General features: G+C 42.8%; 1 protein-coding gene across 15 annotated transcripts in view; it reads right to left on the bottom strand.

Moving 5' to 3' along the window:
- LOC148339495 (membrane-associated guanylate kinase, WW and PDZ domain-containing protein 1-like) overlaps positions 1-25,683 on the bottom strand; it is a 76,152-nt gene that overhangs the window by 13,035 nt on the left and 37,434 nt on the right. For 5 of the 15 annotated variants that reach the window (XM_088290668.1, XM_088290657.1, XM_088290653.1 and 2 more), the window contains 13 exons: positions 23,610-23,729; positions 20,349-20,537; positions 18,589-18,856; positions 18,295-18,342; positions 17,934-18,016; positions 17,497-17,535; positions 16,095-16,152; positions 15,845-15,954; positions 14,613-14,735; positions 14,250-14,435; positions 13,264-13,875; positions 5,406-5,440; positions 2,253-2,508 (listed from right to left, as the gene is read on the bottom strand). In XM_088290668.1, the coding sequence (XP_088146794.1) occupies positions 2,253-2,508; positions 5,406-5,440; positions 13,264-13,875; positions 14,250-14,435; positions 14,613-14,735; positions 15,845-15,954; positions 16,095-16,152; positions 17,497-17,535; positions 17,934-18,016; positions 18,295-18,342; positions 18,589-18,856; positions 20,349-20,537; positions 23,610-23,729 (2,127 nt within the window). The remainder of the gene's footprint in view (positions 1-2,252; positions 2,509-5,405; positions 5,441-13,263; positions 13,876-14,249; positions 14,436-14,612; positions 14,736-15,844; positions 15,955-16,094; positions 16,153-17,496; positions 17,536-17,933; positions 18,017-18,294; positions 18,343-18,588; positions 18,857-20,348; positions 20,538-23,609; positions 23,730-25,683) is intronic. The other 10 variants (XM_088290656.1, XM_088290655.1, XM_088290659.1 and 7 more) reach the window with 10 other exon arrangements.

Genomic DNA, 25,683 nt, shown 5'->3' with positions numbered 1-25,683 from the left:
AATTGTGAAAATGCGACATACTCCATTGACGGATTATCCTTTACAGTAATCACCGAATGCATTTAGCTGCAATTGATAGCGTCTGACTTCCATTTTGTTTAATTAACACACATCCACGCTCGTTTGGGCAATTATTGATCAACAAAGCGTGTCTGCTTTGGATTGTGGGCGGGCAGGATCAACAGCTGCTCGTCGCCTCATTGAGCAAGAGTGACTTCCTTGCATGAGGCGCGCAAATGAGGATGCAAACTCACTGGCTGTGACCTTGTCACACTCGCAGATGTGCGTTCTGACAGATCACTAATCATAATTTCCTTACAACGACAAATTCCAAGCCTCCGCTGTCCACGTTTACATGTGAGGACATTGCGATTCAACGCGAGTCTGCTCAGACTATAGGAGGGCCATTTCCTTGTTGTTTGCATCGTTGCTGCATCATGTTAGTGAGGTGGAATTGATTGGCTGTAGCTCGTCGGCTGGCCCGTTTTCAAATCAGTGCTGTTGTTCGATTAGGCGTCTTTCATCTTAGGCAGCTGGCTGAAGTGAAGCCCTTTTTGTTCCCAGCAGCACTTGGAAAAAGTAATCCGTGCCTTCGTTAAATCTAGACTATATTACTGTAATGCACTTTACTTTGGAGTCAGCCTGTCCTCCTTCAAGCGCCTCCAGTTGCTCCAAAATGCTGCTGCTCGTCTTTTAATTGGAGCTCGGAAGACTGATCACATAAGACCAATCTTGGCCTCTCTTCACTGGCACCCAGTGCACTTTAGAGTACGCTTTAAGATAATTCTGTTCGTCTTCAAATCTTTAAATGACCTCGCCCCAGCGTACCTCTCTGAGCTCCTCCACCCCGACGCACCTGCCCACTGCCTCAGGTTTGCCAAGGACTAAGCGCAGCCTCAGGGGGGATTGCGCCTTTTGTGTCATTCCTTCCCTATGGAATGACCTCCCATTAAATGTTAGGCACGCGCCCTCTCTGTCCGTTTTTAAAACCAGTTTGAAGACACATTTTTATTTTTTAAAAAAGTAGCTCAGTAGTTTAGCGCAGGCATCGAGGCAGTCTCTTTTTTGCCTTTGAATGCAGATGTACTCCCTCAAAAATCCCAAACTTTTTTTCTGAAAGAACAGTTTTTTTTATCGACACTAATTTCCACTCATTTTTTTTTTATCCTAGACAAATTCTAAATTCGATTCTAACTGAAGTTATACTTGAGTGTGAACTCTGAACACACAGACAGAATTGGGCCTCTTTGACAATCTTTTGTCTCTTTCTTGTTTCTCATCCTCCCCGTAAGACTCTGGATCTCCTCCAGGAGTTATCAAACACATACTGTATACTAATCAGCCGCAGCTTAAAGCAGGCCTTTCTGGGCCCAGTTAATATTTAATCAGCAGCAGTCCTAGATTCCACAGGCAGCCGTGATTATTAACCATCCCTGCACTACACCATCGAGAGCTGGCGTCTACTGGTAACGAGATAACGCAACGCTGCACACCTGTGATGGATGAGCTGCTACGTGAATAATGCAATCGCATTCAATGGATGTGGATTGTGGCTAACCAATCAGAGAACCAATAAGGCTAAAAAAACTTTGTCAGTGGCTCCATAATCTCAAGCTCAACTTGAAACTCGTAATTTACCACGCCGAGATTTTTGAACATGGAATTAAAACAGCATCCAAATGTCAGTTCCTCTATACCAGTGCTTCTCAAATAGTGGGGTGGGCCCCCCTGTGACCCTGTGGAACATGCATTTTTTTCGCCGTACTACAATAAAGTGTAATTACACCGCCAGTCCAGTAGTTGGCAGTGGCGCTCTACACGATAAAAAAAGATGAAAATGGAAATATTTCGACGCAGATCTTTACTGGACACCATTAGCTTGCACAAGTGTAATCAATGCTACGGCCAGCGTATTTGTGATCCGTCTAATTGTCCTCAGATGGTACCCAGTTCTATTTCGATTTCTACTTTATGTGTGTTGAGCGGCTCGTTTGTGTCATGCAATGGCAAAATATGTGTATTCTTTTCTCACATGCTCATCTTTGTTATTGTGAGACATTTGTTTACACTGCCATCGGTTACTGGTGATATCAAAAGCAGTGCATCGGACACACACACACACACGCACACACGCAAAGCCTACAACAATGTTCACACAAGTGCCTGTGTGATTCACAGGCTCTCACACGTAGATCTTTACCATAGCACCTAAGTAGCATCGATATTTACATTTTACGCTCAGCGCTACTCACGTCTGCTCTCGTACATGCTCCTTGACTGAGCCCAGATCTTAAAGGGGTCTGGCTTCTTCTGGAGGGTGAGGTTGCCATCTGCGGGGTCCTGAGGGGGCAAGCCCGGCAGTGGCTGGGTGGGGGCAGCGGGGGTGGGCACCACAGCCTCACCGGGCATTGCAGAGGGCGGGTGGCTGGGAGAGTCCGTGTGCGTGCTGCGATGGCTGCACACGCTGTGCTGGGAGCTGCTCTGGCTGTCCTTCCTCTCCAACTGGTGCTGAATGCATGAGGAAGAAAGAAAGAAAGAGAGAGTGAGAGAGAGGGAGAGAGTGGAGTGAGGCATTTGGGTGCAAAAAAAAAAAAAAAAGTAGAAGATGGGGCAGAGGGCAAAGTGATAAGTGCGTCAGTTTCAGAGTGGAGCTACAGTAGCGGGGAAACGTGGCATCATTCAAGGTTGTCTCTTTTGTGGCATCAGCACTAAGCATCCCTCACTCTGAATGTTTGCAGTAAAAAAAAAAAATGAAAAAAGGCTTGGTTGCCATGGTTGCAAGACAAAAACAGATGAAATAGTGATGTGGAAGAGCTATTTCCTATGAATCTTTTCACCGCCAAACCAAGGCTGTCCTCATTGTAAAAGCTTAATTGTGTTGAAACGATTTCCAAGGAAGGAAAAGTTGCATCTCGCAAGATTCTTGTGAGTCAAGTCGAAACCATGGCGACTGAAATCCCACGTCTTCGTTTTTTGTTTGTTTGTGTAATTGAACCGTATGATTGACTTTTCTTTTATGGTCACATATTACTGCATGTCACAAATTAATAAATGTTGACTTGCTTTCGTTAATTTTCAATCATTTGTGCATGAGACGAAGGCTCAAACATTCGTCATCATGGAAAGCGTCTGAGCGTTGACGACATGCTCGATGGGTTGAAGCAGCATCGCCGCTCATGCGCATGAGCGCTTCTATTCCGATTCCCAACTGCGACGGCTGCTCTGTGGCGAGACGATGGCGCACGCAGCGTGACGTTTCCACGGCATCACACAGATGGGAGGAGTGAGTTTGGAGCGTTTTGTTGACAGGGAAACTAAAACTAAGTGACAGTCAGGCAATGCGAGTGGCACTCTCTCGTCATCGGTGCCATGTGACCAAAAGAATCCTAATCCAAATGTTTGTGTGTGTGTGTGGAGGGGGCGGGGCTTTTAAATCCAATCAAGACGGATGAGATGACTTTGCTTCCTTCATCATGTGGGACTTGAACCCACTGCTGACCTTGCATGTCTCGAGGGCACACCTTTGTTGTTTGTGGCTTTCTCGGCGGTTGTTTTAAGGCGACGGTAATTGGAAGCTGCAATGAGATCTCTTCTGGCTCTGTGTTGAATGTTTTTTTTTTTTTTTTTAATTTTTTTTTAGTAGATTGAGGTACATTGGTAAAATGTGGATTTTTTTTGCTGCTTTTTCTTATTCACTTCCTTTAAGTTTGTCTCATTTCATCATGTATGCGCTGTCATGTGGGGGCTATTTGTGACTAACCCCCCACCCCTTACTTAGCCTTTTGGTGCCAAATTTATTAATAACGGTATTTCGGATGGAGGTGTTAATCGATTTATTTAAGTCACTAAGAATGTGGTAAACGTAAGGAAAAAAAATAATAAAACAACAACATAGATCATTTGCATATCGTTACCGTTTTGCTGAAATATAATAAGTCCAATTTTTTTTCGTATTTATTTGCAAATCGATAGTCAGTCCCTATTTTTTTTTTTTTTACAAATTATTAACAATTCTATAGTGATGGAAATATCTTCAGAGCAACAATGTTTCTTGCTTTCGTAATATTGGTTTTCACCCACAAATAAGCAAAATACCTTTGTGTATTCTTTCATGTCACACATTATTATGTAGCCTGATTATATATTATTTTGTTTTGTAATGGTTTTACTAAGAAGCTAATTAGGTCGCTATCTAAATCTGCACTGAAGGCCGAGGTCAGAAACTGACTACCCGCCACTGTCTAGTCAGCTCATTGATTTTTATTTTTTTAATTGCATCCCTCTTTGCGCTCATAAAAAAACTGAAATACAATTTTGAAAAATGACACCAACCACTGTTGTTAGCTTGGAAGTATAAAAGTATTTTTTTCTCATCGAGGATTTGGTGCAAGTGCAGACTTCGGCACGGCTGGCAAGGATGATGTAACATTAACATTGTAATGCCAACATGGAAAAAAAAGTTGACATTTTTTTTTATCTTTGTAACTTAGCAACTGAACATGATCATGGAGAGGTGGTGTCTTTCTGTGCAACAGTATACGATAGCATGTAATACAAACTTAAAGATGGAGAGGTTTTTTTTTTTTTTTTGGGAGATGCGAGGCCTCCACCCGACACCGACGTGAACATCCGTTCGGTCAAAGTAGCACAGGCACAACCATCTGATGGTGATGCCGATGCCAAGTAGGCGAGCGCTTTCAAACTCGGCCTAAAATTTGGCACCTGCACGGTACGCTGTGAGAAACTGTTTTCAGCGCCATAAAATAAAAGTGCCAGTTGGTTCAGCTGGCGCTTGAGAGAGATTTAACTTACACAATGTTGCCCACACTCGCCGCCTACAACAGCAAGGCCATGTGTCTCTACGCACGTTTTTTTTTTAATTCTTTATTTTTGGGACACCGTGAGTGCATATTTTGTATTAGGCGTTGACTGAAAACGAATATAATGGAACATTTATTTCGTGGGAGAATCTTCTGCCCCCGCGCCAACCTAATGCCCCCCGGCTAGATATGCCCTGATGCCGACGCTGACTTTGGGTGTTCCTAGCAACCCTTTTCTCGTTTGACATCATCCAACGGTACCTCAGTGGCTGCTGACAGCTGCCCACTAGTGAACTATAGTCAAACGAGGCTTCGCTTAAATGGACGCAGGACAGCAGCGTGGCCTCGGTGGAGAGTTGCGGCCAGAAAGGGAAAAACGATAATAGAAAGAAGCACAGTGTCTGACGGAGGAAGAACAAGTGAAGAGGAGTGCTGGTGACAGGACAAAGACATGAGAAGCTGTTGATGCCGAATAGGCGGGAAATAGTTTGATGTCGTATCATATCTTTGCGTCTTTTGTTCTTTAAATAGAACATCTCACACGGGCGCACACACACAAGCAGGCTGGAAAATTGTGATACTCACCACCAGCTTTGGACTCCTCTTGGCAGGCACCACTCCTGCAAAGCAGCGGCAGAGAGATAAAGAAATCATTAATGAGCTCTCCACTTGGCCGCTGTCGATGAGAAAACTCCAAAGGGCCAAAGAAATGGACCCAATACTTCCGGCAGCCCAGCAAGGCACAAGCAGTTTTCTCACTCCTCTCCGGACGGCTCCGCTCGAGCAACAGCGAGCTCCTCGGCTTCTCGCTGATCTAAGTGATCTCCCCCCCAACCCCCCTGTGCTGATTCCCGCTCCACACGGCGCTCTCGGGCTCGCTATTCGCAGAGGCGCTTCCTGCGTTTGACAGGCTGACTGATGGTGAAGCAGCAGCAGCAGCAGCAGCTCAGGATGGCCATTCTCAGCCACAGGTCTCCACGTGAGCTCAAAGCAGAGACCGCCCACCCCAAACACTCCCAAAACTGCTCGGTCAACGATACAGTGAGCTCTCTCGGCAGCTTGACTTTCATATCAAAAGGCGCATTGCCGATTCCTCTTTATGCCTCGGTTTTTGCTCGTCGGGACGCTCGTCTCCTTTGGTTTTCTCCCCCTCCTCGTTTGCCTGTGCCACCACTCCCCTTTTCTCATACAACAGTTAACAGAGAAGATCAATCTCATTTGTGCTCGTGAAATATTAATGCTATAGGCAGTTATCAGGGGGGGGAGAACTTTGGCGGCGTTGGGAATAAGCCACATTCCCGTTCCACTGCTTCCTGTTCACACCCGAAGCCGCCTCGGCAAAACAAACAATTTAATTCATCTACATGCTATGAACGCTGACTGACTGTCTATCCTCCCTCCACTCAGTATATGAATTTTTTTTTTTCCAAGAACATTCCTTCTCCATGCTGGTGCTGCTACCTTCTGCAGCACGCGCATGTGTGTGTGTGTGTGTGTGTGTGCGACAAAAATAGACAAATGAATTCATGAACGACACCACAGGAATAAAAAGCTCACACAAGAACAAAGTGTCATTTTTTTTCCCCACTCCAACATACCACTTCCAAATGTTACAGCGTTATTTTACTATTTCGTTTATGCAAGAGATAAATCTAGCAGAAAGTTACAGCGACATTAGCACATGCAACAACGTGCATGTATTCATCCATCTTAAAGCTCTTACTGCTGCACTGGCAAAAAAAAAAAAAAATCATTAAATGTTAAAACTCTCTGTTGCTGCAAAGCCCATCTCTCGACATGATTCATAATTCATCCTTGCTATTTCCCCTCTCTGACTCTCTCTACTTCTCTTTCTCTCTCCCTCTCATCGGATTATGGGATGCTCGCGACTGGAGCAGCTACGAGCACGTCGCTGCTGACAAGCTCGCATCTGGGAAAGTGCGTCCGTCCCTCAAGCGTTGCATATTACGACGTTTGCGTTTCCTAACGCAACGGCAGGTTAGGGGACCCCGGGGGCACTAAATAATACCCGCGAAGGCCAACTGAAAGATTTCACTTGGAGACCAGCTCTGGAAGTGTTCCGACCCAAAATAGCAACAAGAAGTGAATGTAACTCCTTGTTGCATTTCAACAGAACAATGAACAGAGAAATGCATCAAGATGGCTTCCCACGCGTTACCCCTTGGCGTCATGCAACAGCTGCGGCATCTCAATGCGCGATGCAAATCTTTGCATGCGCCTGATGTAAATGTGTAATTCAGAGTCAATGAAACATTGATAAGAGCAGCATGCTCACGCACACGAGCAGGTATGATGAAGAATCCATAAACGCAGTGGCGGGCCGTGCATTGCACACGTTGGCCTTCAGTGAAGTCCTACTTAGTCTGCCTTGAATAGATCCCCTCTCATAATACCATCATTTATGACACCACGGCTGGACAAATAATTTACAGACACACACTTACGCCTCACTGAGTGAGTGTTGGAGCTAGCTTCTCTTGAAAGGTCCGTCTTGAAAATGGCCTCACAAGTGCATCTGCAATTAAATCCACACTTTTCCCTCCGTCGGCCATTGTGGTTTAAAAAAAGCAAGAATATATTACGACTTTCGGGTGTGTTGATTTTGCATAGCGCTTCCCTCTCACGAGTGAGTATCCAATCACAAGACACGTTCGTCACTTTCAGCGTAAGGCCAGCGAGAAGGCCTCACTGTCATCAACTCGTGATCTGATTGACTCGTGATCGCAGCTGTCTATCAACGGTAAAAGCCCCTCGTTCACACAGAACAGATGCCCACACGATTGTATCTGAAGGCCTCGGATGAATAGAGCGTGCTACTGATATTATGAAATCTGCCTGGCAACACGAGCTAGCTGAATTCTGATTGGATAAAAAAAAAAGAAAAAAAAAATCAACCCTAAAAATACAACACTCGGATATAATGAGATCAATGGCAAGAATACGATAATTTTTTTCTTAATTATGTTAGGCCAGCAGAGAAGGCCTTGACCGTCCACCACTGCATAAACACATGTGAGCAACACACAGTGTACTATCAGCATGTGGATTGAAAAGTTGCACAAAACTGAGGGCAATATGCTGCCATGTGCATACACAAATTCGGGCACGCTCGAATGTTTGCGCGGATTCTCCCGTGAACGTAAAAGTCTGTCATTTATGCACCTGCATGCCAGATACGCGCGGTGGGTGGCCCAACCCGAAAATGTTGGCATTCCCGCTCCAATCTGGCATTGTGCATATTCTCCCGTCGACTTAAGCACTTTTCCTCTTACACGCTTCACTGGCGGTGGTAAGCCAAGCACTTGGGGAACAGGGAACGAAATTTCGCACGTCAACTTTAACTGCAATATATGCCACACGTGCTAATATTATGGTAAAATAGATGGAAATATGTTGAGTAGCGTTTTGGAAATTGCCACAGTCATAATTTTTTTGTTTGTTTTTATTTGCTTATTGCGCAGTTTTATGCCGCTCTACACCAAGGTTGCTTATGATTTCAATAATTTACTGGTGAGTAGGGTCTCAAACCACCGTGCGTGGCTACACAGAGAGACTGAACAAAAAATATTTTATTGAGTTGATCAAAGAGGCGCTGTGAGTTGGGATTACGGCGTTTTAGTTGCGATATTTATGGCAGGCTGACTTTTTTTCCTCTCTCCCCATTGTTTAAGCTCAGCTACAACTGCGAGGAATGTTTTCCGCTTCAGACATATTTGTGGCTAATAGTAAAAGAGAAGTCTTGGGATGGGCTAGTAGGAAAGAACAAGTGCAGAGGACCCACTTAAATGCTGTAGGGGGCCACAATTTGTCACCAGTGCTACCGGCGGGGCCACACAGGAACACACACTGCCTGTTTGACAATATTTTATATATGGCCAAAATATGTTCAACGCAAGTATAAATGTTCCGTTACCCCAACCCAACAACAAAGGTTTGAAGCAAATAAAAATAATAATTCCCATTTCCTCAGATTTTCTTGTGAAAGTGTGAATTCTATATTTACCACCTTTTATTTATTTTTTTTTTTCAAGATTTGGGGGGTTGTAAAATAAATGGATTTTTTTGGGGTTGTTTTTTTTTTAACCAATCCCTGCACTAAATACAACAACCGCAGAGGAATGATTGTTATAGTAGACTGGTGAGTTGTTCCCCAAATTAGGTATTTTAAAATTACTAAATATCCAGGATTATTTTCCAAATCTTACTTTGGTCAAAAATAATTAGATTTTTTATATATTTTTTTTTTTGCTTTCATTCCCAGCTTATGTACAAAAAGTGTGTGGTGAAAATACACGTCAATGAAAAATTTATCCGGCCGGTAAAGGAGAAGCATCTGTGGCTGAAGACAAACGGTGGCAGGCTTTTTATTTTTTTGGACCTGGATTTGACACCTCTGGTCCGCTATGTATTTTTTTTTAATCATTTTATTTCATATTTGCATTTCATTTACAGCTACTGCTGTAACGTTAAATTCAGACATTTAGGCTGCTCCCAGCATTTTATTTATTTTTTTTAACGCACTTACACAATCATTCCCATTTTTTTTATTGCTTCGAGCAGCGACAACCTTCAAGCACAGAGGTTGCAAGTGCGCGCATCGTTATTCAAATGACAAAAGAGAATACAGTGAATAAATTGAAGGTGAGCGCAAGTGGTGAGTGTGGCTGCGAAGGAGGATGCCGCACTCCAGCGGTAAATAGCGAAGAAACAAAATGACTAAATCATTTGAGGAATGACGACAGAAGCAAATCTACTCCATACGCATTTCTGCAGGTGCAACATTGTGTTTCATCTCGCTGAAAAACAGAAACCCGAAGTCAAGCTAAAAAAAAAAAAAGAAAAAAAAAGCATGATGAATAAAATATACAATGTGCTATTTGTGTTAGCGCTGGGTTGAGTGAGTCGGGTAGCCGTCATGCTCCATTCAGCCGCTGACTTCTTTCAAGCCGAAGCAGCAAGAAGCGGCCTTGGCGGCTCGATGCACAGCCGACATCCCCGCTCGGTCCTGCTTCCAGGTTTCCAGCGTACGTTCATCATGAGTAATGTTCTCTTTTGTTGAAACTAATCGGCTAACGTTTGTCCTTACCACACGTGAAGTTGCCGTAAAATACCGCCGCCCTCTCAATTTATCTCGACATTTGACCATCTTGTCGCTCTTCGCGCGCCATCATCGTATTTCATTTCTCTCGCTCATAGTTTTCCCGCCCGCTTCTCCAAGTCGTCTAATTTTGTCTCGTATTTTTTCTGCGGGTCTCTCAGGGGACAGGTGCGCTGTGCACCATTGTCATGGCAACTGCAGCGGGAAGACAAGATGGAGGACTCGTTGCTGGGCCTGCCTGGCCTCGTTTTTAAGGGGAGGATCTGGAGTGTGAAAACACCAGATGTTGTTTTGTTTTTATCATTTATATGGGTTGAACTTCGGAGTATAGAAGTTCATTAATGTCATATGTTATTGAAAATGATAACATCCGCCGACTGCAAGAGGAGGGAGGGGGGGCACCTGATTAAAGCAGTGAAGGTTGAGTTCACACATGATCTTCATGACATCATGAAACAAGTGCTCAGGTGTTAGACAGTGGCCGTCATCAAACGCGCTTGTTTTGTTTCGGCAACCTTTTATCGTGGAATTGAAAAATCACACCCGCCGTCCTTGTTTGGACCACACTCTTTGTCCAATCTTTATTTTGATCTTTTCATCCACGCACCTGCATCGGAACATTTTCATTTTTAACTCATAATGTACGAGTGAGTAATTACTGAGATTTTTTAATAGCAGCTATTATTTCCAAGTCGTAAATCAAGTTGCACATTATATAAGAAGCCATTTGCCAGATGGTAGCCAGTTCTTCAAAATAAATGTTTTTTTTTTTAATCATTCTATATTCTGTCAGTACAATATGTGATAACATCGATATATGATCATGAGCCACGAGTACGATAAAAAGCCCATCTTGTATTTTAATTTGTTCTTTTTCACTTTGTGGGCTTCAAGCCGATTGATAAAAATATTGATATTATCTACCTGAAGTCGGTCGGCTTCGTTTCTCTTGGCTTTGCTCACACACGTGCGCTTGGAGAGCTTTCAGATCCGTTCGAGCCGCTCTCACGCCCTTCTCACTGCCTCGATCGTATAATTTCACTTGCACAGCCGAAAGGTGATCCTTTCCCTTCTTATTTATTTCGTCTCTTATTCAGCCTAACCTCACCTCTCTTAGCGCCTTTAACCGTTTCCTCAGGAATGATCACGGGCTTCCTCCTAATCACCTTTCACACCTAAAACCGAGAATAGCTGCCAAGTTTTTTTTTTTCAATTTGACATATGTCCATCACAATTTAATATCTTAAAATGTACTTAGTGCGCATTGTTTGTTTTTCTTTGAACGCAAGTTAAAAGTGTGTAGATTTTTGTTTTTCATTTTTGGCTAAATTCTGGGTAGAAAAACTTTCAATCAGAAAACTAATATAAAACAAAAATTAAATAGACAAATAAATCCTTTAACAACAGCTAGGTATAGTTGTGCCTTTAGATACAAGTTTAATTTGTTCCGTGACAGATTTTAAATGTCAAAATGCGTGGCTTAAATCATGGAAATGCTATTAATCAAACGGAGCCTTGTCACAAAAAAAGTGTTTGTTAATGAAGAAAATGGCATGACACGGCCAGTCTCTCAACCGGTGTAATTGACTCGGTAACCTGCAGGGATTTTAGATTTTTTTTTTGTGTGTGCAGAGTTTAAAGAATATATTCCTGTGATTGTGAGTCTTGTTATAATGTCTGTCTACATGTGTTGTTGGAACGTTTGTGTTCAAACATCCTTGCTTAAAGTGTAACAACAAGAAAATATCAAACAGTTTTGTTTTTTTGCACAATAAAGATATGAATCACAAGCGGAACATTTGACTGTAATACAATAGTATTTTTTTCGTAATAATTTAAGGAGGGGCAGGTTGGAGTAAGTATAAATGTCAATATTGTTGTCCTATTTCGTAAAGTGTTAATCTTAAGTGTTAATCCCCGAGTTATAAAACTTCTTTACGAATCCGATTCATTATGATGTAGCATTGAGCGAATGGATTGAAGGGAAACTTAGGAGGTTGTTTAAATTCCGCAACGCTTAGGTCGTTTTGGTTTACGCTTAGTTTGGCAGCTTCATTTTGGGAGTATTGTTCAGAATTGACCAAAATGCTGCTTGTTCTAAAAAGAGTTGAGTTCATTGTGCCAACATACAGCACTCATATGTTAAATTCTTGATCACAAGTCAAAGCAAAAACAAACAAACAAAATAAAAAAAAAAAATCATGAGTTGGGTCTTTTATATCCTGAAGGCAGCGCTGTGTAGAAATCAGGTTTTCATTTGCCCGTGAACGGCTTCATTTATCAATATTTGGACCATGCGCGGCCCTTTTGTGCACTCCTGTCCCTCATCAGAGTGCCACTCATCTGGAAAAGCAGTAATGACACTGCAGTGTCAAACTGGGGAACGATTATTTGCAGCCTGGACCAATGACAGAGTGAGACCCGCCTCCAAAAAAAAAAAAACAACCATTGCATTTTTCCTGTCCTCCACCTCCATACATGTTTTGGTCACAACATCCGCCAGCATCATCTCACACACACAAACGCACTCACACACACACACACACACAACAGGACATGCGGGCCTGTAATGATGCTGACATTTAACACAATATGATAAAAAAAAATGTTATTGGAGCAGCGGCACACAAGGTCAATTCATTAGAGGGCATAATTAAGGTGGGGCGCTTCCAGCAAACCTGCCAGTAATTGGGATCCAGGTTGTTGTTTAACAACGATAGGGACCGAACACAAATGATGAAGTCCGTGTGTCCAGTCACTACATTACCACTGGATGGAGTTAACATTTCAGGGAGCCTGTCCTCACCACAAATGTGTGATTTTGTACAAAAGGTCAACGAGGTTACATATTCCATTCCATTTTAATGCAAATCCTGGTAAAGATTAAGACTTTGACTTATGTCTGTTTGAGTCATTTTTGTATGAATGGAATCGAGCGGCAGAATGAAAATGGAAATCCACTCGATAGTGAGCCATTCATCCATTCCGTGACATGAGCAACTCTCCCACTTGATCGATTCATCCAAGCCGATCGCCTCCTCACCACTCCTCCTTGCACTCACACGTTTACGACTCATCCTCCTAATTGGTTACATCTTCTGCTTTCTGACTACGCGTTTTCATTCAAGGCAACCGTCGTCAGAAAAAAAAAACTCATTTCAAATGTGCTTAGTCATGTATCATTTGAATTCACCCGGCCGCCCCCCCTAGCTCCGCCATTGTTTTGTGGTCTCTCTATACGTCAGATTTCCACCTGTACATGGTGTAGTTGGGGACGTATCCTCACGGTATAGCAGTAATGGAATACCAAAAGGCCTTACATACCTCTTTGCACCAGCATGGTGACTTCACTCCCTCGCGGGCATTTGCTCAGCAGGTCCACCACCTGGTTGTGGCTCATGTTCTGGACATTTCGTTTGTTAACCTCCATCAAAATGTCGCCCTCCTTGAGGCCTCGACAGCGTGGGTAGTCCACGATCTGCTTGACCCGCTGCCCGCCTCCCGTCAGGCTGTCTGCGATGGTGAACCCAAATCCTTTGTCTCCCTTCTCCATGTGGATGGTGATGAGCTCGGGCTGGGTGGCGATCGACGAGGCCAGGGTGACCACGTCGCTGGTGTAGCCGTGCAGGCTGTTGGACAAAGCCTCGGCGGACGGGCTGTGCGCCCGCGGGTCTCTCTGGCCATTGAGCGGACCACTCGGGTTGGAAGGCGAGTCAAAGGTTTCCTGTCCGTTGACGATAATAGGCTCCTTGTCCAAGATGGCCACCGAGGTGACCAGACTGGTATTGGGGTCATCGGGGTCAAAGGGCAGCGGGTAGCCACGGCATAAGGCCAAGTCCACCATGGAGCCAATGGGGATGGATTGGAAGATCTTCACTACTTGAGCGTGGGTGTAACCCAGCACGATGGTGTCATTCACACTGACGATGACATCACCTGCGTCACAACGATTCAATGTCAGAGGCCACAATATAGTAAAACAAGCTATGTAGCAAATTGTGAACACCTGCAAATCATTGATGACCCCTCCGAAGGGGCTTTATGTCCTTACATGTTCATTTGTACAAAGAGGTGTGCTCAAGTTAAAAAACACATAATCAGGAACCCAAATTACATAAAAGCTGGAACAAGTTGTGAAATTATTCACAATAAAACACCTACACATGAGGTTAAAACAAATACATTAGCTGGCCGAAATAACATGTTTTACTAAACTAAGTTTTGTAACCCAGAAGAGGAGCGCTTGAGAAAGTGGTTGCGGCTTGGCAAAGAAAACAGTGTCCCCTACTGACTGCAAACATGTACTGCACCTGTTTCCATCTTGCCATCCACAGCTGCAGGTCCATCCAGCACCAGACTTTTGATCTGTAGGAACTCATCCGGCTCATCGCCTCCGACCACGGTGAAGCCGAAGCCGCGGCGGCTCTTCTTCAGCTTTGTGTTGATGAATGTTCCTTTCAGCTCTGCGGGGTTTCTGGTGAAGAACGGCTTCCCCCCTGCACGGCGGTGCAAAAACGACCCATTCAAATCTTTATTTCCAAATTTTTCGCTCGAGTGATACTGGTCATCAATCAACGACTGACAAAAGCGAACACGCACGAGTAAACTGCGAGTTAAAATTGCAATGTGGATGTAGATGTAGACAAGAAAGGACGGTGAAAGTCGACATTTACGTTTGGCTCCTGTAGGGACTGGAGGTAGAGTTGGCGGGACTTGAGGGTCCCTGTAGGTCTCAAGGTGGTTTGGAACGTAGTTAACCAGAGGTGCTGCAGCTGAAGAGTGCTCCTCTATCCACTCTGTTGAAATAAAGTCACCAGGTCAGTCCCCACATCTACAGCCCAAAGTTATATTTCCATGGCACATAGAAATAAACATGATGCGCAAAAAGGTTCGGGCACACATTCACAAGAGACAAAACGATCCAACACATTTGAGTTGAATGAACACTTTTGATTGTCATAGTCAATATTTTCAACAAAATGCAGTCATGAACATTATAAAAAGTATTATATAAAAAAGTAAATCAGTCAACAAGTGTTTACTACATTTTTTATTTTAAATCAGAGAAGCATTTTCTCCATTATTTTCTTGATTCTGAAACTTCTCTTTTTTTGTTCCCGAGCATACCAAGTTTTCATAATCATAACAATAATAGTACAATATGTACCGTATTTTCCAGGCTATAAGCCGCTACTTTTTTCCTAGATTTTGAACCGTGCGGCTAATACAAGGGTGCGGCTTTTCTGTGGATTTTTCTTTCACCACTAGGGGCGCTCTATAGTTTAGAAAATACTCTTGGGTCTGTTCTGTTTTAATTAGCAAAGTTGTTGCCGTGTTAAAAGGCACTGTCTTAACAATCTGTTTCTGTACCTTTATGTGCATTCACAGTACAAAAATTGCACAATGGGCAAGGTGAGCGCCACTGCCAACTACTGGAGTGGATGTGTAATTACACTTTATTGAAGTAAGGCAAAAAAAAAAACATGTTCCCCAGGGTCTCACGTGCCCCCCTTAGCATCACACCATGCCCAACCAGGGGGCCCCAGCCACACTATTTGAGAAGCACTGCTTTAAACAAACAATCATCATGGAGCAACATTATGTTATGATAATGGAGCAAATGAAGAATATGTGTAAATTGTCAAGATGGTCTAAAAAGCAAAGGCCAACTTTCAATGGTAAAATAAACAGAAAACAATGCACAAGTGACATGGATTTTGAAAACTACAAAGAGCAACAGACCAGGGCTTGGAGCGGCTCTAATTGAATCGCTAAGCATGTCCAATAGATGTGAGTGATTTGGCGAGCGAATGCTTTTGAAAAGTCTCGCAGCCAAACCCCGGTGAGCAGCGATCGAGAGACTCGCACACAAAGAAAGAAAGGAAGAAATGGGCAGGAAACCAACCTCGAATGTACCGCTCACCTTCTGGAGGCTGCGGCTGCTGCTCCTGCAGGATTTTGCGACGCCGCGCCTCCACCACCGGGTTCTCGTACTGGGTCTTCCTGTTTATATGGCTGACATCGAGGGGGAGGGAAGGTTTGTTACATTTGACGGCTCTCCAGTTTAAACGCGTAGTAAACTGTATTTCTAAGAGACGACAGCTTGATTTCCTCAGGAGATGCGAGGTGATGTGCCAACAAGGTGATTTACTTACTCGACGTAGTAAATTCCGTACACTGGGTCATCTATCCTCTCCCATCCTGGTGGCAGCTCTGAAATAAAAAAAAAAGAGGAGACACAAAGCGTAAAACGTTGGACAACAATCAGCTAGCAGTGAACGACTGTCCCATCAAATCAGCACATTGACAGCTACGTGACAAATTGATTATTTGTGCGAACAATTGAGGCTGAAATAATATTCAGCTACAACCATTTGCACAGAGCTGTCACATGGCATCATAAATGAAACCGTGACCTGGTTTCGTTATAACGTCAACAAGCCAACTACTGGTCAGCGGCACGACAAACTGAAAGTATTGCTTTGTAACACTTTGTCGGGAACGGTCTGCATGCTGTCGATGTTCACCGAACTTCACAATCGCTAACTCTGCTTCCATTAACGACGTACTTTGAAGACAAACAGTAAACCAACCTTCAAACAACATCTCAGGGCAACATACTGTGTCTTGAATCTTGTATAGTATCCTTGTCAATAATTTGTATAATACTGCACAAAAATGAAGCAAAATACAGTACTAAAAATTTTTACAATCAAATATTATATTCGTTATTCCCTAGATGAGTCCATTGATTAATCAAACAGATTCAATTAAGCATTAAAGCCCAAACCATTTTATTCCCGATTACTATTTATGAACCAATTCTTGTTTATTTGCTACTGATTAAAAAATACAACGAAAGAAATATTATATCACGCGAGAGGGTTTCATGTGGCACTGATTCAGTTTCTAGTTCAGACATTGTTTTCCAAAGTAAAAACAGTTTGGACTAAACACAAAAAATAAATCAGTTCAAACACTGGCTCGAAACTGTTACTCAATTTTTAAAATAGTTGTCGATTAATCCAATAATCAATTGTCAATTAAGGCATTCTCAGAAGAAGCAATGCTGCATTTAGACCAAACTTCTTGCTGTAACTAGGTGCATTAGTAAAAATGTTTATATTTACATTAAGAATTGAAGCCAACGCAATTACATTTATCATGTAGGTTTCATTTGACATGACCTGATCAAGACAATAAATACATCTGCCCTCATGCTTGTTGGCGCTGACTTCACCCCTTCCGCCATTTTGTTTTTGATGCGCTACTTTTGAGTAGTGAAGTCATGTCAATTTACAGGAAAAAAATAAGTTATTAAAAGTAGCAATATATGGTTTTATGAATCGATATCAGGCTATGAAAAGGAAAATAGATTTATCGATATATTGATTTTCAAACCCAGCTCATTATTTTATTATGGCATTTTTTCCCCCTTTTTTTTGCTGCTGCTACTTCTCTCTCTTTGCATCACATTAGTAAGCCAAAACCTGCATTTATGTTTCCCTGAGAACTTTCGCTTAAGGTGACCACAATGATACAAAACAGACATCCTACCTAGATCACTCTCCAGCTCTTCAGTATGTATCCCCTCTTCTCCAAAGTGAAAGCAGGATGAAACAAAGAAAAAGAAAATGGAGTAACAGAAAAGGGACAGGGAGAAGAGGAGAATCGGGAGGGCAAGGAAGAAAACAGAATAAAATAAAGAATGAAATGAGAGTGGCGACAGGAGAGAAATAGGAAACGAGAAACCCCTTAGAAAGACACGGCAATCAAAAATGTGGCGTCAATTTAAAAAAGAAAAGTGACGCTATGCTACTTTCTTCTTTTGCCACTAGATGGTGCAATTTCCCAATGTGTCTTTCTTTTTCAACATTACTCATCAAGCTGCCCCTTGGACAATATGTACTTGCCAACTTGTTATTTTTCTCCCCAGATAGCTTAACATTATTTCACAGTGCTCAAGGAGAACACCACGTTCTGCGGCAGCTTACCATCGTCATCGCACTCTTCCAGAGGCCTGGAGGCTTTGTCTCGACACCGGGGATCCAACCATGATGTGGTCTTTGTGTTGTGGCTGAAAGAACACAAACAAGAAATAGTTCAAAAGAGCCTCTTTGCTCAAACACGAGTCACATGTCAATACCAACTTCAATTTGAAACACGTTTGCGGATTTATTAAGGAATGCAGGCCTCGGCTGCACAGACAAATAAGGATAACAGAGCAACACAGGCCAATAATAAATTAATTAAAAGCAAAAAAAAAAAAAAAAGAAAGAAAAAACACCCCTTGGATTTTCTTTCCCCCTTTCAATGTAAAAAGAAACAATAGTGATTGGAAAAATGGGAACATACAAGCTCTTTAAATGCACAGCCATGTCCTGGTGGTGTGCCTTTGTTGCGCTGCAGAGAGGACAGAGAGGTGGAGGTAATCAGGTGATCGGGGTTTGATCTCCTTTTGAGATCCACGCATGCAGGGATTAACAAGGAAGCAGCGGACGGCTGGGCAGGCCTTCGAGCCACATCATTGTGAGGGAGGACGTGCAACGTGGGGGAAAATTGTGAGCTATGTGGACTACGTTGGTTCTGGCGAAATCTAAATAAATGCATGCCGTCCTATTGGGAGCTCTTTCAGGCTCGAGCACGTACTCTATGAAGTAAAGTTCTCCATTCTCCGTGTAGGCCATCTCCCAGTTCTCGGGCAGCGGCCCCGACGCATCTTCCGGGGAGACCTGCGGCTCTGCCAGCGTCTGCTGCCCGCTGTCCGCTGTGGAGATGGCCGCATTGTTCAGACCACAGGAAGGAGCGTTGTCACGCGCGGGGTACGGCCGGAGGATGCCGCCGCGGCTCTCATCCTGGTCACTAGGGTTACCTGCGCACAACAAAGGAGAGGGGAAGAGACTACGCACTAAGGATCCTGGGTAACAAAACAGGCAAGACGAGGAACAACATAGAAGAACAAAAGACGAAGAAGTTTATATCTCACACAAGCTGGAGAAGAACAGTGGAAATAAGCACGGCATTATCAAGCAACAACACACCCTAATCCAGTGCTTCTCAATTATTTTCTGTTAGCCCCCCCCCTAGCAATAAGAAAACAATTTGTGCCCCCCCCCCCCACTCTCCGCCACAACTATAAATAATAGCATTTTCGTTGCAAAACAAACCTACACCGTAGAGTTAATACTCGATGTGCACAATGGTCAAGGAGAGCGCCACTGCCCACTACTGGAGTGGAGCTGCAATTACACCTTGTTGTAGTACAGCGGAAAAAAAGCATGTTCCCCAGGGTCACACGTGCCCCCCTCAGGATCGCACCACGCCCGCCCCACTATTTGAGAAGCACTGCCCTAATCCATCCCCTTCCCCCTCATTGATAATGTACTGAAAAGACCCCAGGAGTATGCTAATTCTTCCATCAAGTCTTTTCCCAAACTGTTTTTGACCCGCCATCCCCCCCAACTCTCGTATTTTCCACATTCTCCATAAACTAGCCCCCCCCCCCAAACTCATTTCCCAGCTCTGGCTCAGCAGAGTCCGACCACCTCTGTGCTCCTTTCAGCCTTGATCAAAATGCTAATTCAACATTCTGGCAGCCTGGCAAGTGGGCACAAGGAGGGCACACATCCACAGTATCAAGAGAAGTAGGGGAAAAAAAAAAATCACAAAATAACAGTTTCAAAGAAACTGGAAGTGACGGGGGCAATTTGGTAAAAAAATGGCTTTCTTTCAAGTCTCTGTGAAGTGAGGAAAATCAGTTTTCTAAATTTGGCACAATACAGAGAAGAGTTTTGTTAAGAGCACTTTTTTATTGATTAAAAAATAGTCGTTTTTATAATAGTTAAAAAATCAAATAAAATCAATTTAAAAAATTAAAATAAATAAATCAACATTTCCTAAATAAAAAAGTTTTGTTCTGTTATTATTATTTATTTTAATCAACTGTTGTTCTCACTCAGAAACACTCTGGTTGCACTAATTCTAGCCTACAAATACTGTATGCACACGTTTGAGCCATACATTTAAAAACACTCAAACCACGAGATGCACTCCAATTCGGTAATAAATATTTTCAATTCTATTGTATTCTAAATATATCATGAAAAAAAAAAATCACATTGTCTGTCAGAACACGGGGCGTGAATAATGTCTCTCCCCTCCTCGCAGGCAGATGGCAGTGTTTGGAGGCTTGTGTGCAAAGAACTCAGCCTGACAAAGGCATGATGTAACCACTAGACATGGATGAGCAAAAACACACGCATTATCTCCTTCCAACTGCTTCCCTGATCTCGGACAAACGCATCTCATACGTGCACACGCTTCTTGCGGGCGGACAAGATGACCGGCACAGACAGACAATGAGAGAAGAAAGCGACATGGAGGAGGGAAATGCACTGTGCTGCTCTCACCTGTGAAAGTGTTGTTCATTTCCGAGGCCTGGTCGTCATCGTCGTCGTCAGCAGGCACTACTCGGACGCTTTGCATGTCATTGTAGGACTTGGTGCGCTTGGGGGTGGACTGCTGGGAGCCTGCATCTCCGAGAATCACTGTCCCAATGACGGGCTGCCTCGGCGGCTTGGGGGTCCCATAATAGTTACCTAGGCAACAAGGAGGACATTAGCATGCTTGAGAGGCAGAAGGAGAAAGACTCAAGAACAGACAGTGGGTATAGAAAAAAATAAATAAAAAAACTTGCAGAACATTTATCAATCCCTGTCATCTCGTTCTGGCAAAGACAAAGTGGAATCACAACATGACTACCAATCGCTCCGGACATGTAGTTGGCAGTTGCTTGTTTTTGCATTAATTGAACTTGTTTTATTTAAGACGTTTCCTAGAATGATATCAATCTGTGATGTGCGGTGGAGGCCTTTAAAGCCTTCTCTGCTGGCCTAACATAAACAAGAAATGATGATCAGATTCTTCACATTGATGTCATATTATACCCTAGTGTTGAATTTTTGGGTGAGAGTTTTGATCCAATCAGAATTCAGCTAGCTTGTGTTGCCAGGCAGATTTCATAATACCAGTAGCACACACCATTCGTCCAAGGCCTTTAGATACAATCGTGCGGGCGTCTCTTCTGTGTCGCAAGGGGGCTTTTACAGGTAATAGAAAGTTGCGAAAGCCAATCAGATCACGATTTGATGACAGTCAGGCCTTCTCGCTGGCCTCACGTTCAAGGTGATGAACGCGTTTTGTGATTGGATACTCACTCGTGAGGGTGCAGCGCTATGTGGAAACAACAAACAGGCGACCATTTGAAAATCTAAAATATAGTCTTGCTTTTTTTAAACCACAATGGCCAAAGGAGGGAATTTAATTGCGAGGCCATTTTCAAGACGGACCTTTCAAGAGAAACTAGGTCGTCCAACACTCGCTCAGTACTGCATAAGTGTCTTTCTGTATATTATTTCTCCAGCCGTTGTGTCATAAATGATGGTATTATGAGAGGTACGACTTCCCTGGTGGCCTGCGCGTGAAATGCACGAACCGCCACTTTTATCACTTCTATACAATTCAGCTGCAGTACAAAGGAATCAACATTTTTCTATTGTCGTCATGGTAACCAGGCAAAACTTCAATTGATTTATTGCAATGAAACAATTTTTGATGGTCATCTTGTCAGGTATTAAATGTTGGCTAATTGAATCCGATGAAAGATAAATTAGGTTACATTTTGAAGCCGTCAATGCAATCAAATGATTTTTGTAACCATCAATAAGACTTCTGCACCTGTTGGCTACAATTACATGACCTTAAATTTCAGAATAAAATACACAGCTGTAGTCACGGGGCAATCAAGCTGCTTGATTTTACAGCCTTTACTTTTGACACGCTTGTCTTGAATTTCATTTCGACGCCCGCGAGACATTCTCTCCTTCACTTTCTGTGGTCCATGTTCGGTGTGGGACACACCATGTCACCATTTGATAACTTGACGACAAACTGTAGTTTTAACATGCACTTATGGTCAAATTATTTTCAATCTTTTGTCTGGGACTGTCATCTTTTGTCCAGGTTTGTTTCATTTTCGATTCCTTTTTTTTGAATGATTCTGTTCAAAAGCAGAGTACCAATTTCATAGGTTAATTTTTCTGCATAGTTTTTCAATTTATTATGACTTTGCTCAGTTTCGGGTTGTTTCCGTGACCCTTTGGAGTTTTTCTTTCATTAACAGAAGGGTATCAACAATTAGGACCATGTGTGTAAACAACCAAAACGCCACACTTATGAGCAATTAAAATGTGCATGCAGTCAGCTCAGCCACTCTGAGCATGTTTGCACTTGCGATATGAATTGGAATGGATAGCACATGTGTGATTACAGTTGTCATTTGGATAAATGCAGTCAGCAAGGAAACCAGATTTATAAATTGTCTTATGTGCATCATACGGCACACATTCTGTAGTGAAATAAAACCGGGTTCCTTTTGGGCAAATTATATTTTGTGAACAGCAGGAGCATTCATCTAACGAGGACATTTGGCAGTAGCATGCTAACAGCTAGCTTTGGAAATAGAGCTTTTTTTCATAGAACAATTCACTGTATGCAATCATTTAAAAAAACGTAAAGGCAGTGTTATTCAGTTTTGACAGACAATGTTTACCAACGCCACAATTTACAGAGCAGTTTAGTGTTTATTAGTCAAATTCAAAGTGTGGTGAATTTTGTGTGATGCAACCATAGTATGTTGGATCACAAAGCATTGTGGGTATAAAACTAGTAGCAGGTATGGGGTCGTTCCATGCCAAAGAACCCAGTCGGTTTAACCAGGCAGATTCAGATTTGAATGAACAACACCAAATCTGAACGTTTAGGTCAATCACAGCACAGGTGTGGGAGCCACACTCCGCCAAATGTGGAAAAAGGGGCGTGGCCTGTTTTCTTGGACCCCTTATATCTCAGGAACTACTGGATCAATCTTGACGAAACAGGTATTGTTGGAAAGGATCCATTCACAACATTGGAGCATATTTTAGTTACTTGACCTTTTGACCTATAATTTGACCTTGAAATTGACCTTGTGGATCACAGGAGCGTTTCCATGACATGTAATTCCTGACATGTTCTCTAAAGAATATTGCTGTCAACTGTTAGCTATTCGTTGAATATTCATTTTTGGCTACTCGTACAAAATAAAGTCACATCATGCTAATGTTTTTATTATGTGTGAAATCGTAACATCTATCATATTAGCTCGTTACGAATGAAGCTAGTCTCCATTAGTTTGCTGATCACAGACTCCTGCGGACAGGTCTGTGTGAAAGGGAGAAATGTGCCAAGGGCCAACAGAGTTTGCGGGCTGCTGCCAAGCAGATTAGTGTCGTAACATTCTCTCCCAGGCCTACAAACACAATCACAAAGCCTTCCCCAAAGACACACACTTGCTTACTTGCATACACACATGCGTCACGTTTCTACATGCACACAGGTTTTTGTAAATCTGAGATTTAGAGCATGGGAAAACACGGTCCTAATCAGAACGAGAGGGCCAGATGTGGCGTGACCCCGGTCCTGCAATCATGTCGAATCGAAATCAACTGTCCAATCTGACTGCCCACCTGCATGTAGCGAACATTCATTTGGATTATTGTTACGCTCTTTGTGACTGCGATGAACACAGAACACAGAATGTCAGTCTTCATCGTTCTCGTCGTCATCCTCACCCTCGTACGTTCCAATTTCGAGCAGCGTGCCACTCTCTTCAAGTTCTAGGAAGTCATCCACGGACAGGAAGTTGTAATCCACCCCGGGCACCTCTCCGTCTCGGGGAGCGCGAGTGGTACCTGAGGAGGAGCAAACAAGATTAAGTTTGGGAGGTGCCAATACATTAATACAATTTGAGTGGAGAGTAAAGGGAAGGATGCGGCGGGGGGGGCCAGAGGGTGAAAGTAAACGGGGAGTTGCTGCCATTGTTCAAAATTCATCTTTTGCTGCTAAAAGCTAGAGCATCAGAGAGAGGAAATGAACAAGTGTTGGGGAGAAGTGATTGGCTCACAGCATGACAGGAATTCATAGCCGGCTCAATCAGACGATGAAATAAAGATCACCTCACCTCAAGACACGTCGTTTATAAAAGATGAAATAAAGTCAGTACAGTCGTGCCTTGAAATTCAGTTTGTTCCTGGACCACGCTTGTAAATCAAAACGCTCATCTCAAATCATCTATCTCCTTTGAATTGAATGGAAAGGCCACTAAATTATTCCCCTAAAAACAAGAAATTGATATTACACTTAACTCATTCACTGCCATTGACGGATATAGAAGTCAGAAAGTGGATTCTTTTCACCTGGGCTGGTTGAATAAAAAAAAAAACACAAAAAAAAAAAAACTGCTGATAATGACACAATTTAGCGTGTGAGCTTTGGCCACTTGGAGACAGTAATATACAGAAATATGGATATATATGGAGCCGGTCAAAACTCTTGAGTAAGGCGCAATAATTTCAGTTGCCGTTCACAGAGGATGAAGAACATAAGCCTGTGGGTATTGGAGCATTATCTGTCTACAAGTGCTGCTTCACCATTTGTGTTCATTCTAGGACTGTCAGAATTTAAGAGTTCACTGGGGAGATTGCTTTTAACATTTTTTAAACATAAATAAATAAAAAGTATGTAAGTAAATAAATAAATGTTAAATGATTCACAAAATTTAATGTGTTCGATGTGAGAATAGCAAAAAAAAAAAAAAAAAAAGCTTGTTTGACAAGACCCAGATTTTAGCCTCACCGATGTGCAGAAACTCCTGATAATGAGATGCTTTTACACACAGCACGTTTATTCCCTGATTGGCTGTTCTACCTGAAAAGCCAACGTTAAATTGAAGCCATTTAGCAGACAAGACAGAGAGCCACAAAACAAATCCCTCACGTGAAACTTAAAAAAAACATCAAGGCTCATCTATCCGCTTTGCATTCATCTCAGTGGCGGCAGATGAAAGTGAAGTTGTCTGGGAGTTTGACTGGTAGGACTGGGTGGTCCCATAGTGGGAGATGCTTCAGAGGCTCGACGAGCTCTAATGAAGCCGTTTGCCGAGGCGGGAGTGGAGCTGTTATTTCAGGCTATTCCCCATAGTGGAGGGCTTGAATGAGATGAATAATTTTGGTGTGCTTATGTTGTAGAATATTGACAACTGCAAACCTCCTGTGTTACATCAGCACATAATTAGTAAGCAACTACTGTCTAACTTGTACTTGCAATGTGATGTCTTTTCAGTTTTGTAATATGTAGCCATTTGCGGTGAACCACTGCTGTTTGTGGGATTCACGGCCATTATAAAAGCATTGAAGGAAAAATAAATATTGGGAAGAAAATATGAGTATGAACCACAAAAAATGGCTGGCTCACCCCCCCAAAAGAAATACTGCTTGGAACAAAGCTGCTGTAACTGAGAAGATTGATGTACGTTTGCTGGGGAGAAAAATATTTCACCGATTTATTAATAATTAAGTTCAGCAAACAGATTTGGCAACGAGTAATGCTGCATGATGTAATAGTGGGCATAAACATTGGCTGTGTGTAAGATTTTATGTGTTGCAGGGAGAAAACATGGTTACAGCTGAATCATAAATGACTCTTAAATCATGTTGATCCATTGAAGCGATTCAGTAATTCCTGATTTCATTTGCACACAATACAGTTGCGGCATTCTCTATGTCAGGGGGCGGAGCTACGTGGTAGCCGTTGGTAGGTAAGGCTACCTCTTTGTCATTGTTTGGCCACTGGCTCTGCAATTTCTGT

The sequence above is a fragment of the Idiotropiscis lumnitzeri genome, chromosome 3 (assembly GCF_059441095.1).
Source record: "Idiotropiscis lumnitzeri isolate Australia: NSW breed Sydney's pygmy pipehorse chromosome 3, RoL_Ilum_1.0, whole genome shotgun sequence".
NCBI classification, from domain to species: Eukaryota; Metazoa; Chordata; class Actinopteri; order Syngnathiformes; family Syngnathidae; genus Idiotropiscis; species Idiotropiscis lumnitzeri.
The sequence above is the reverse complement of the archived record's forward strand: the minus strand, read 5'-3'. Positions and strand labels throughout refer to the sequence as shown.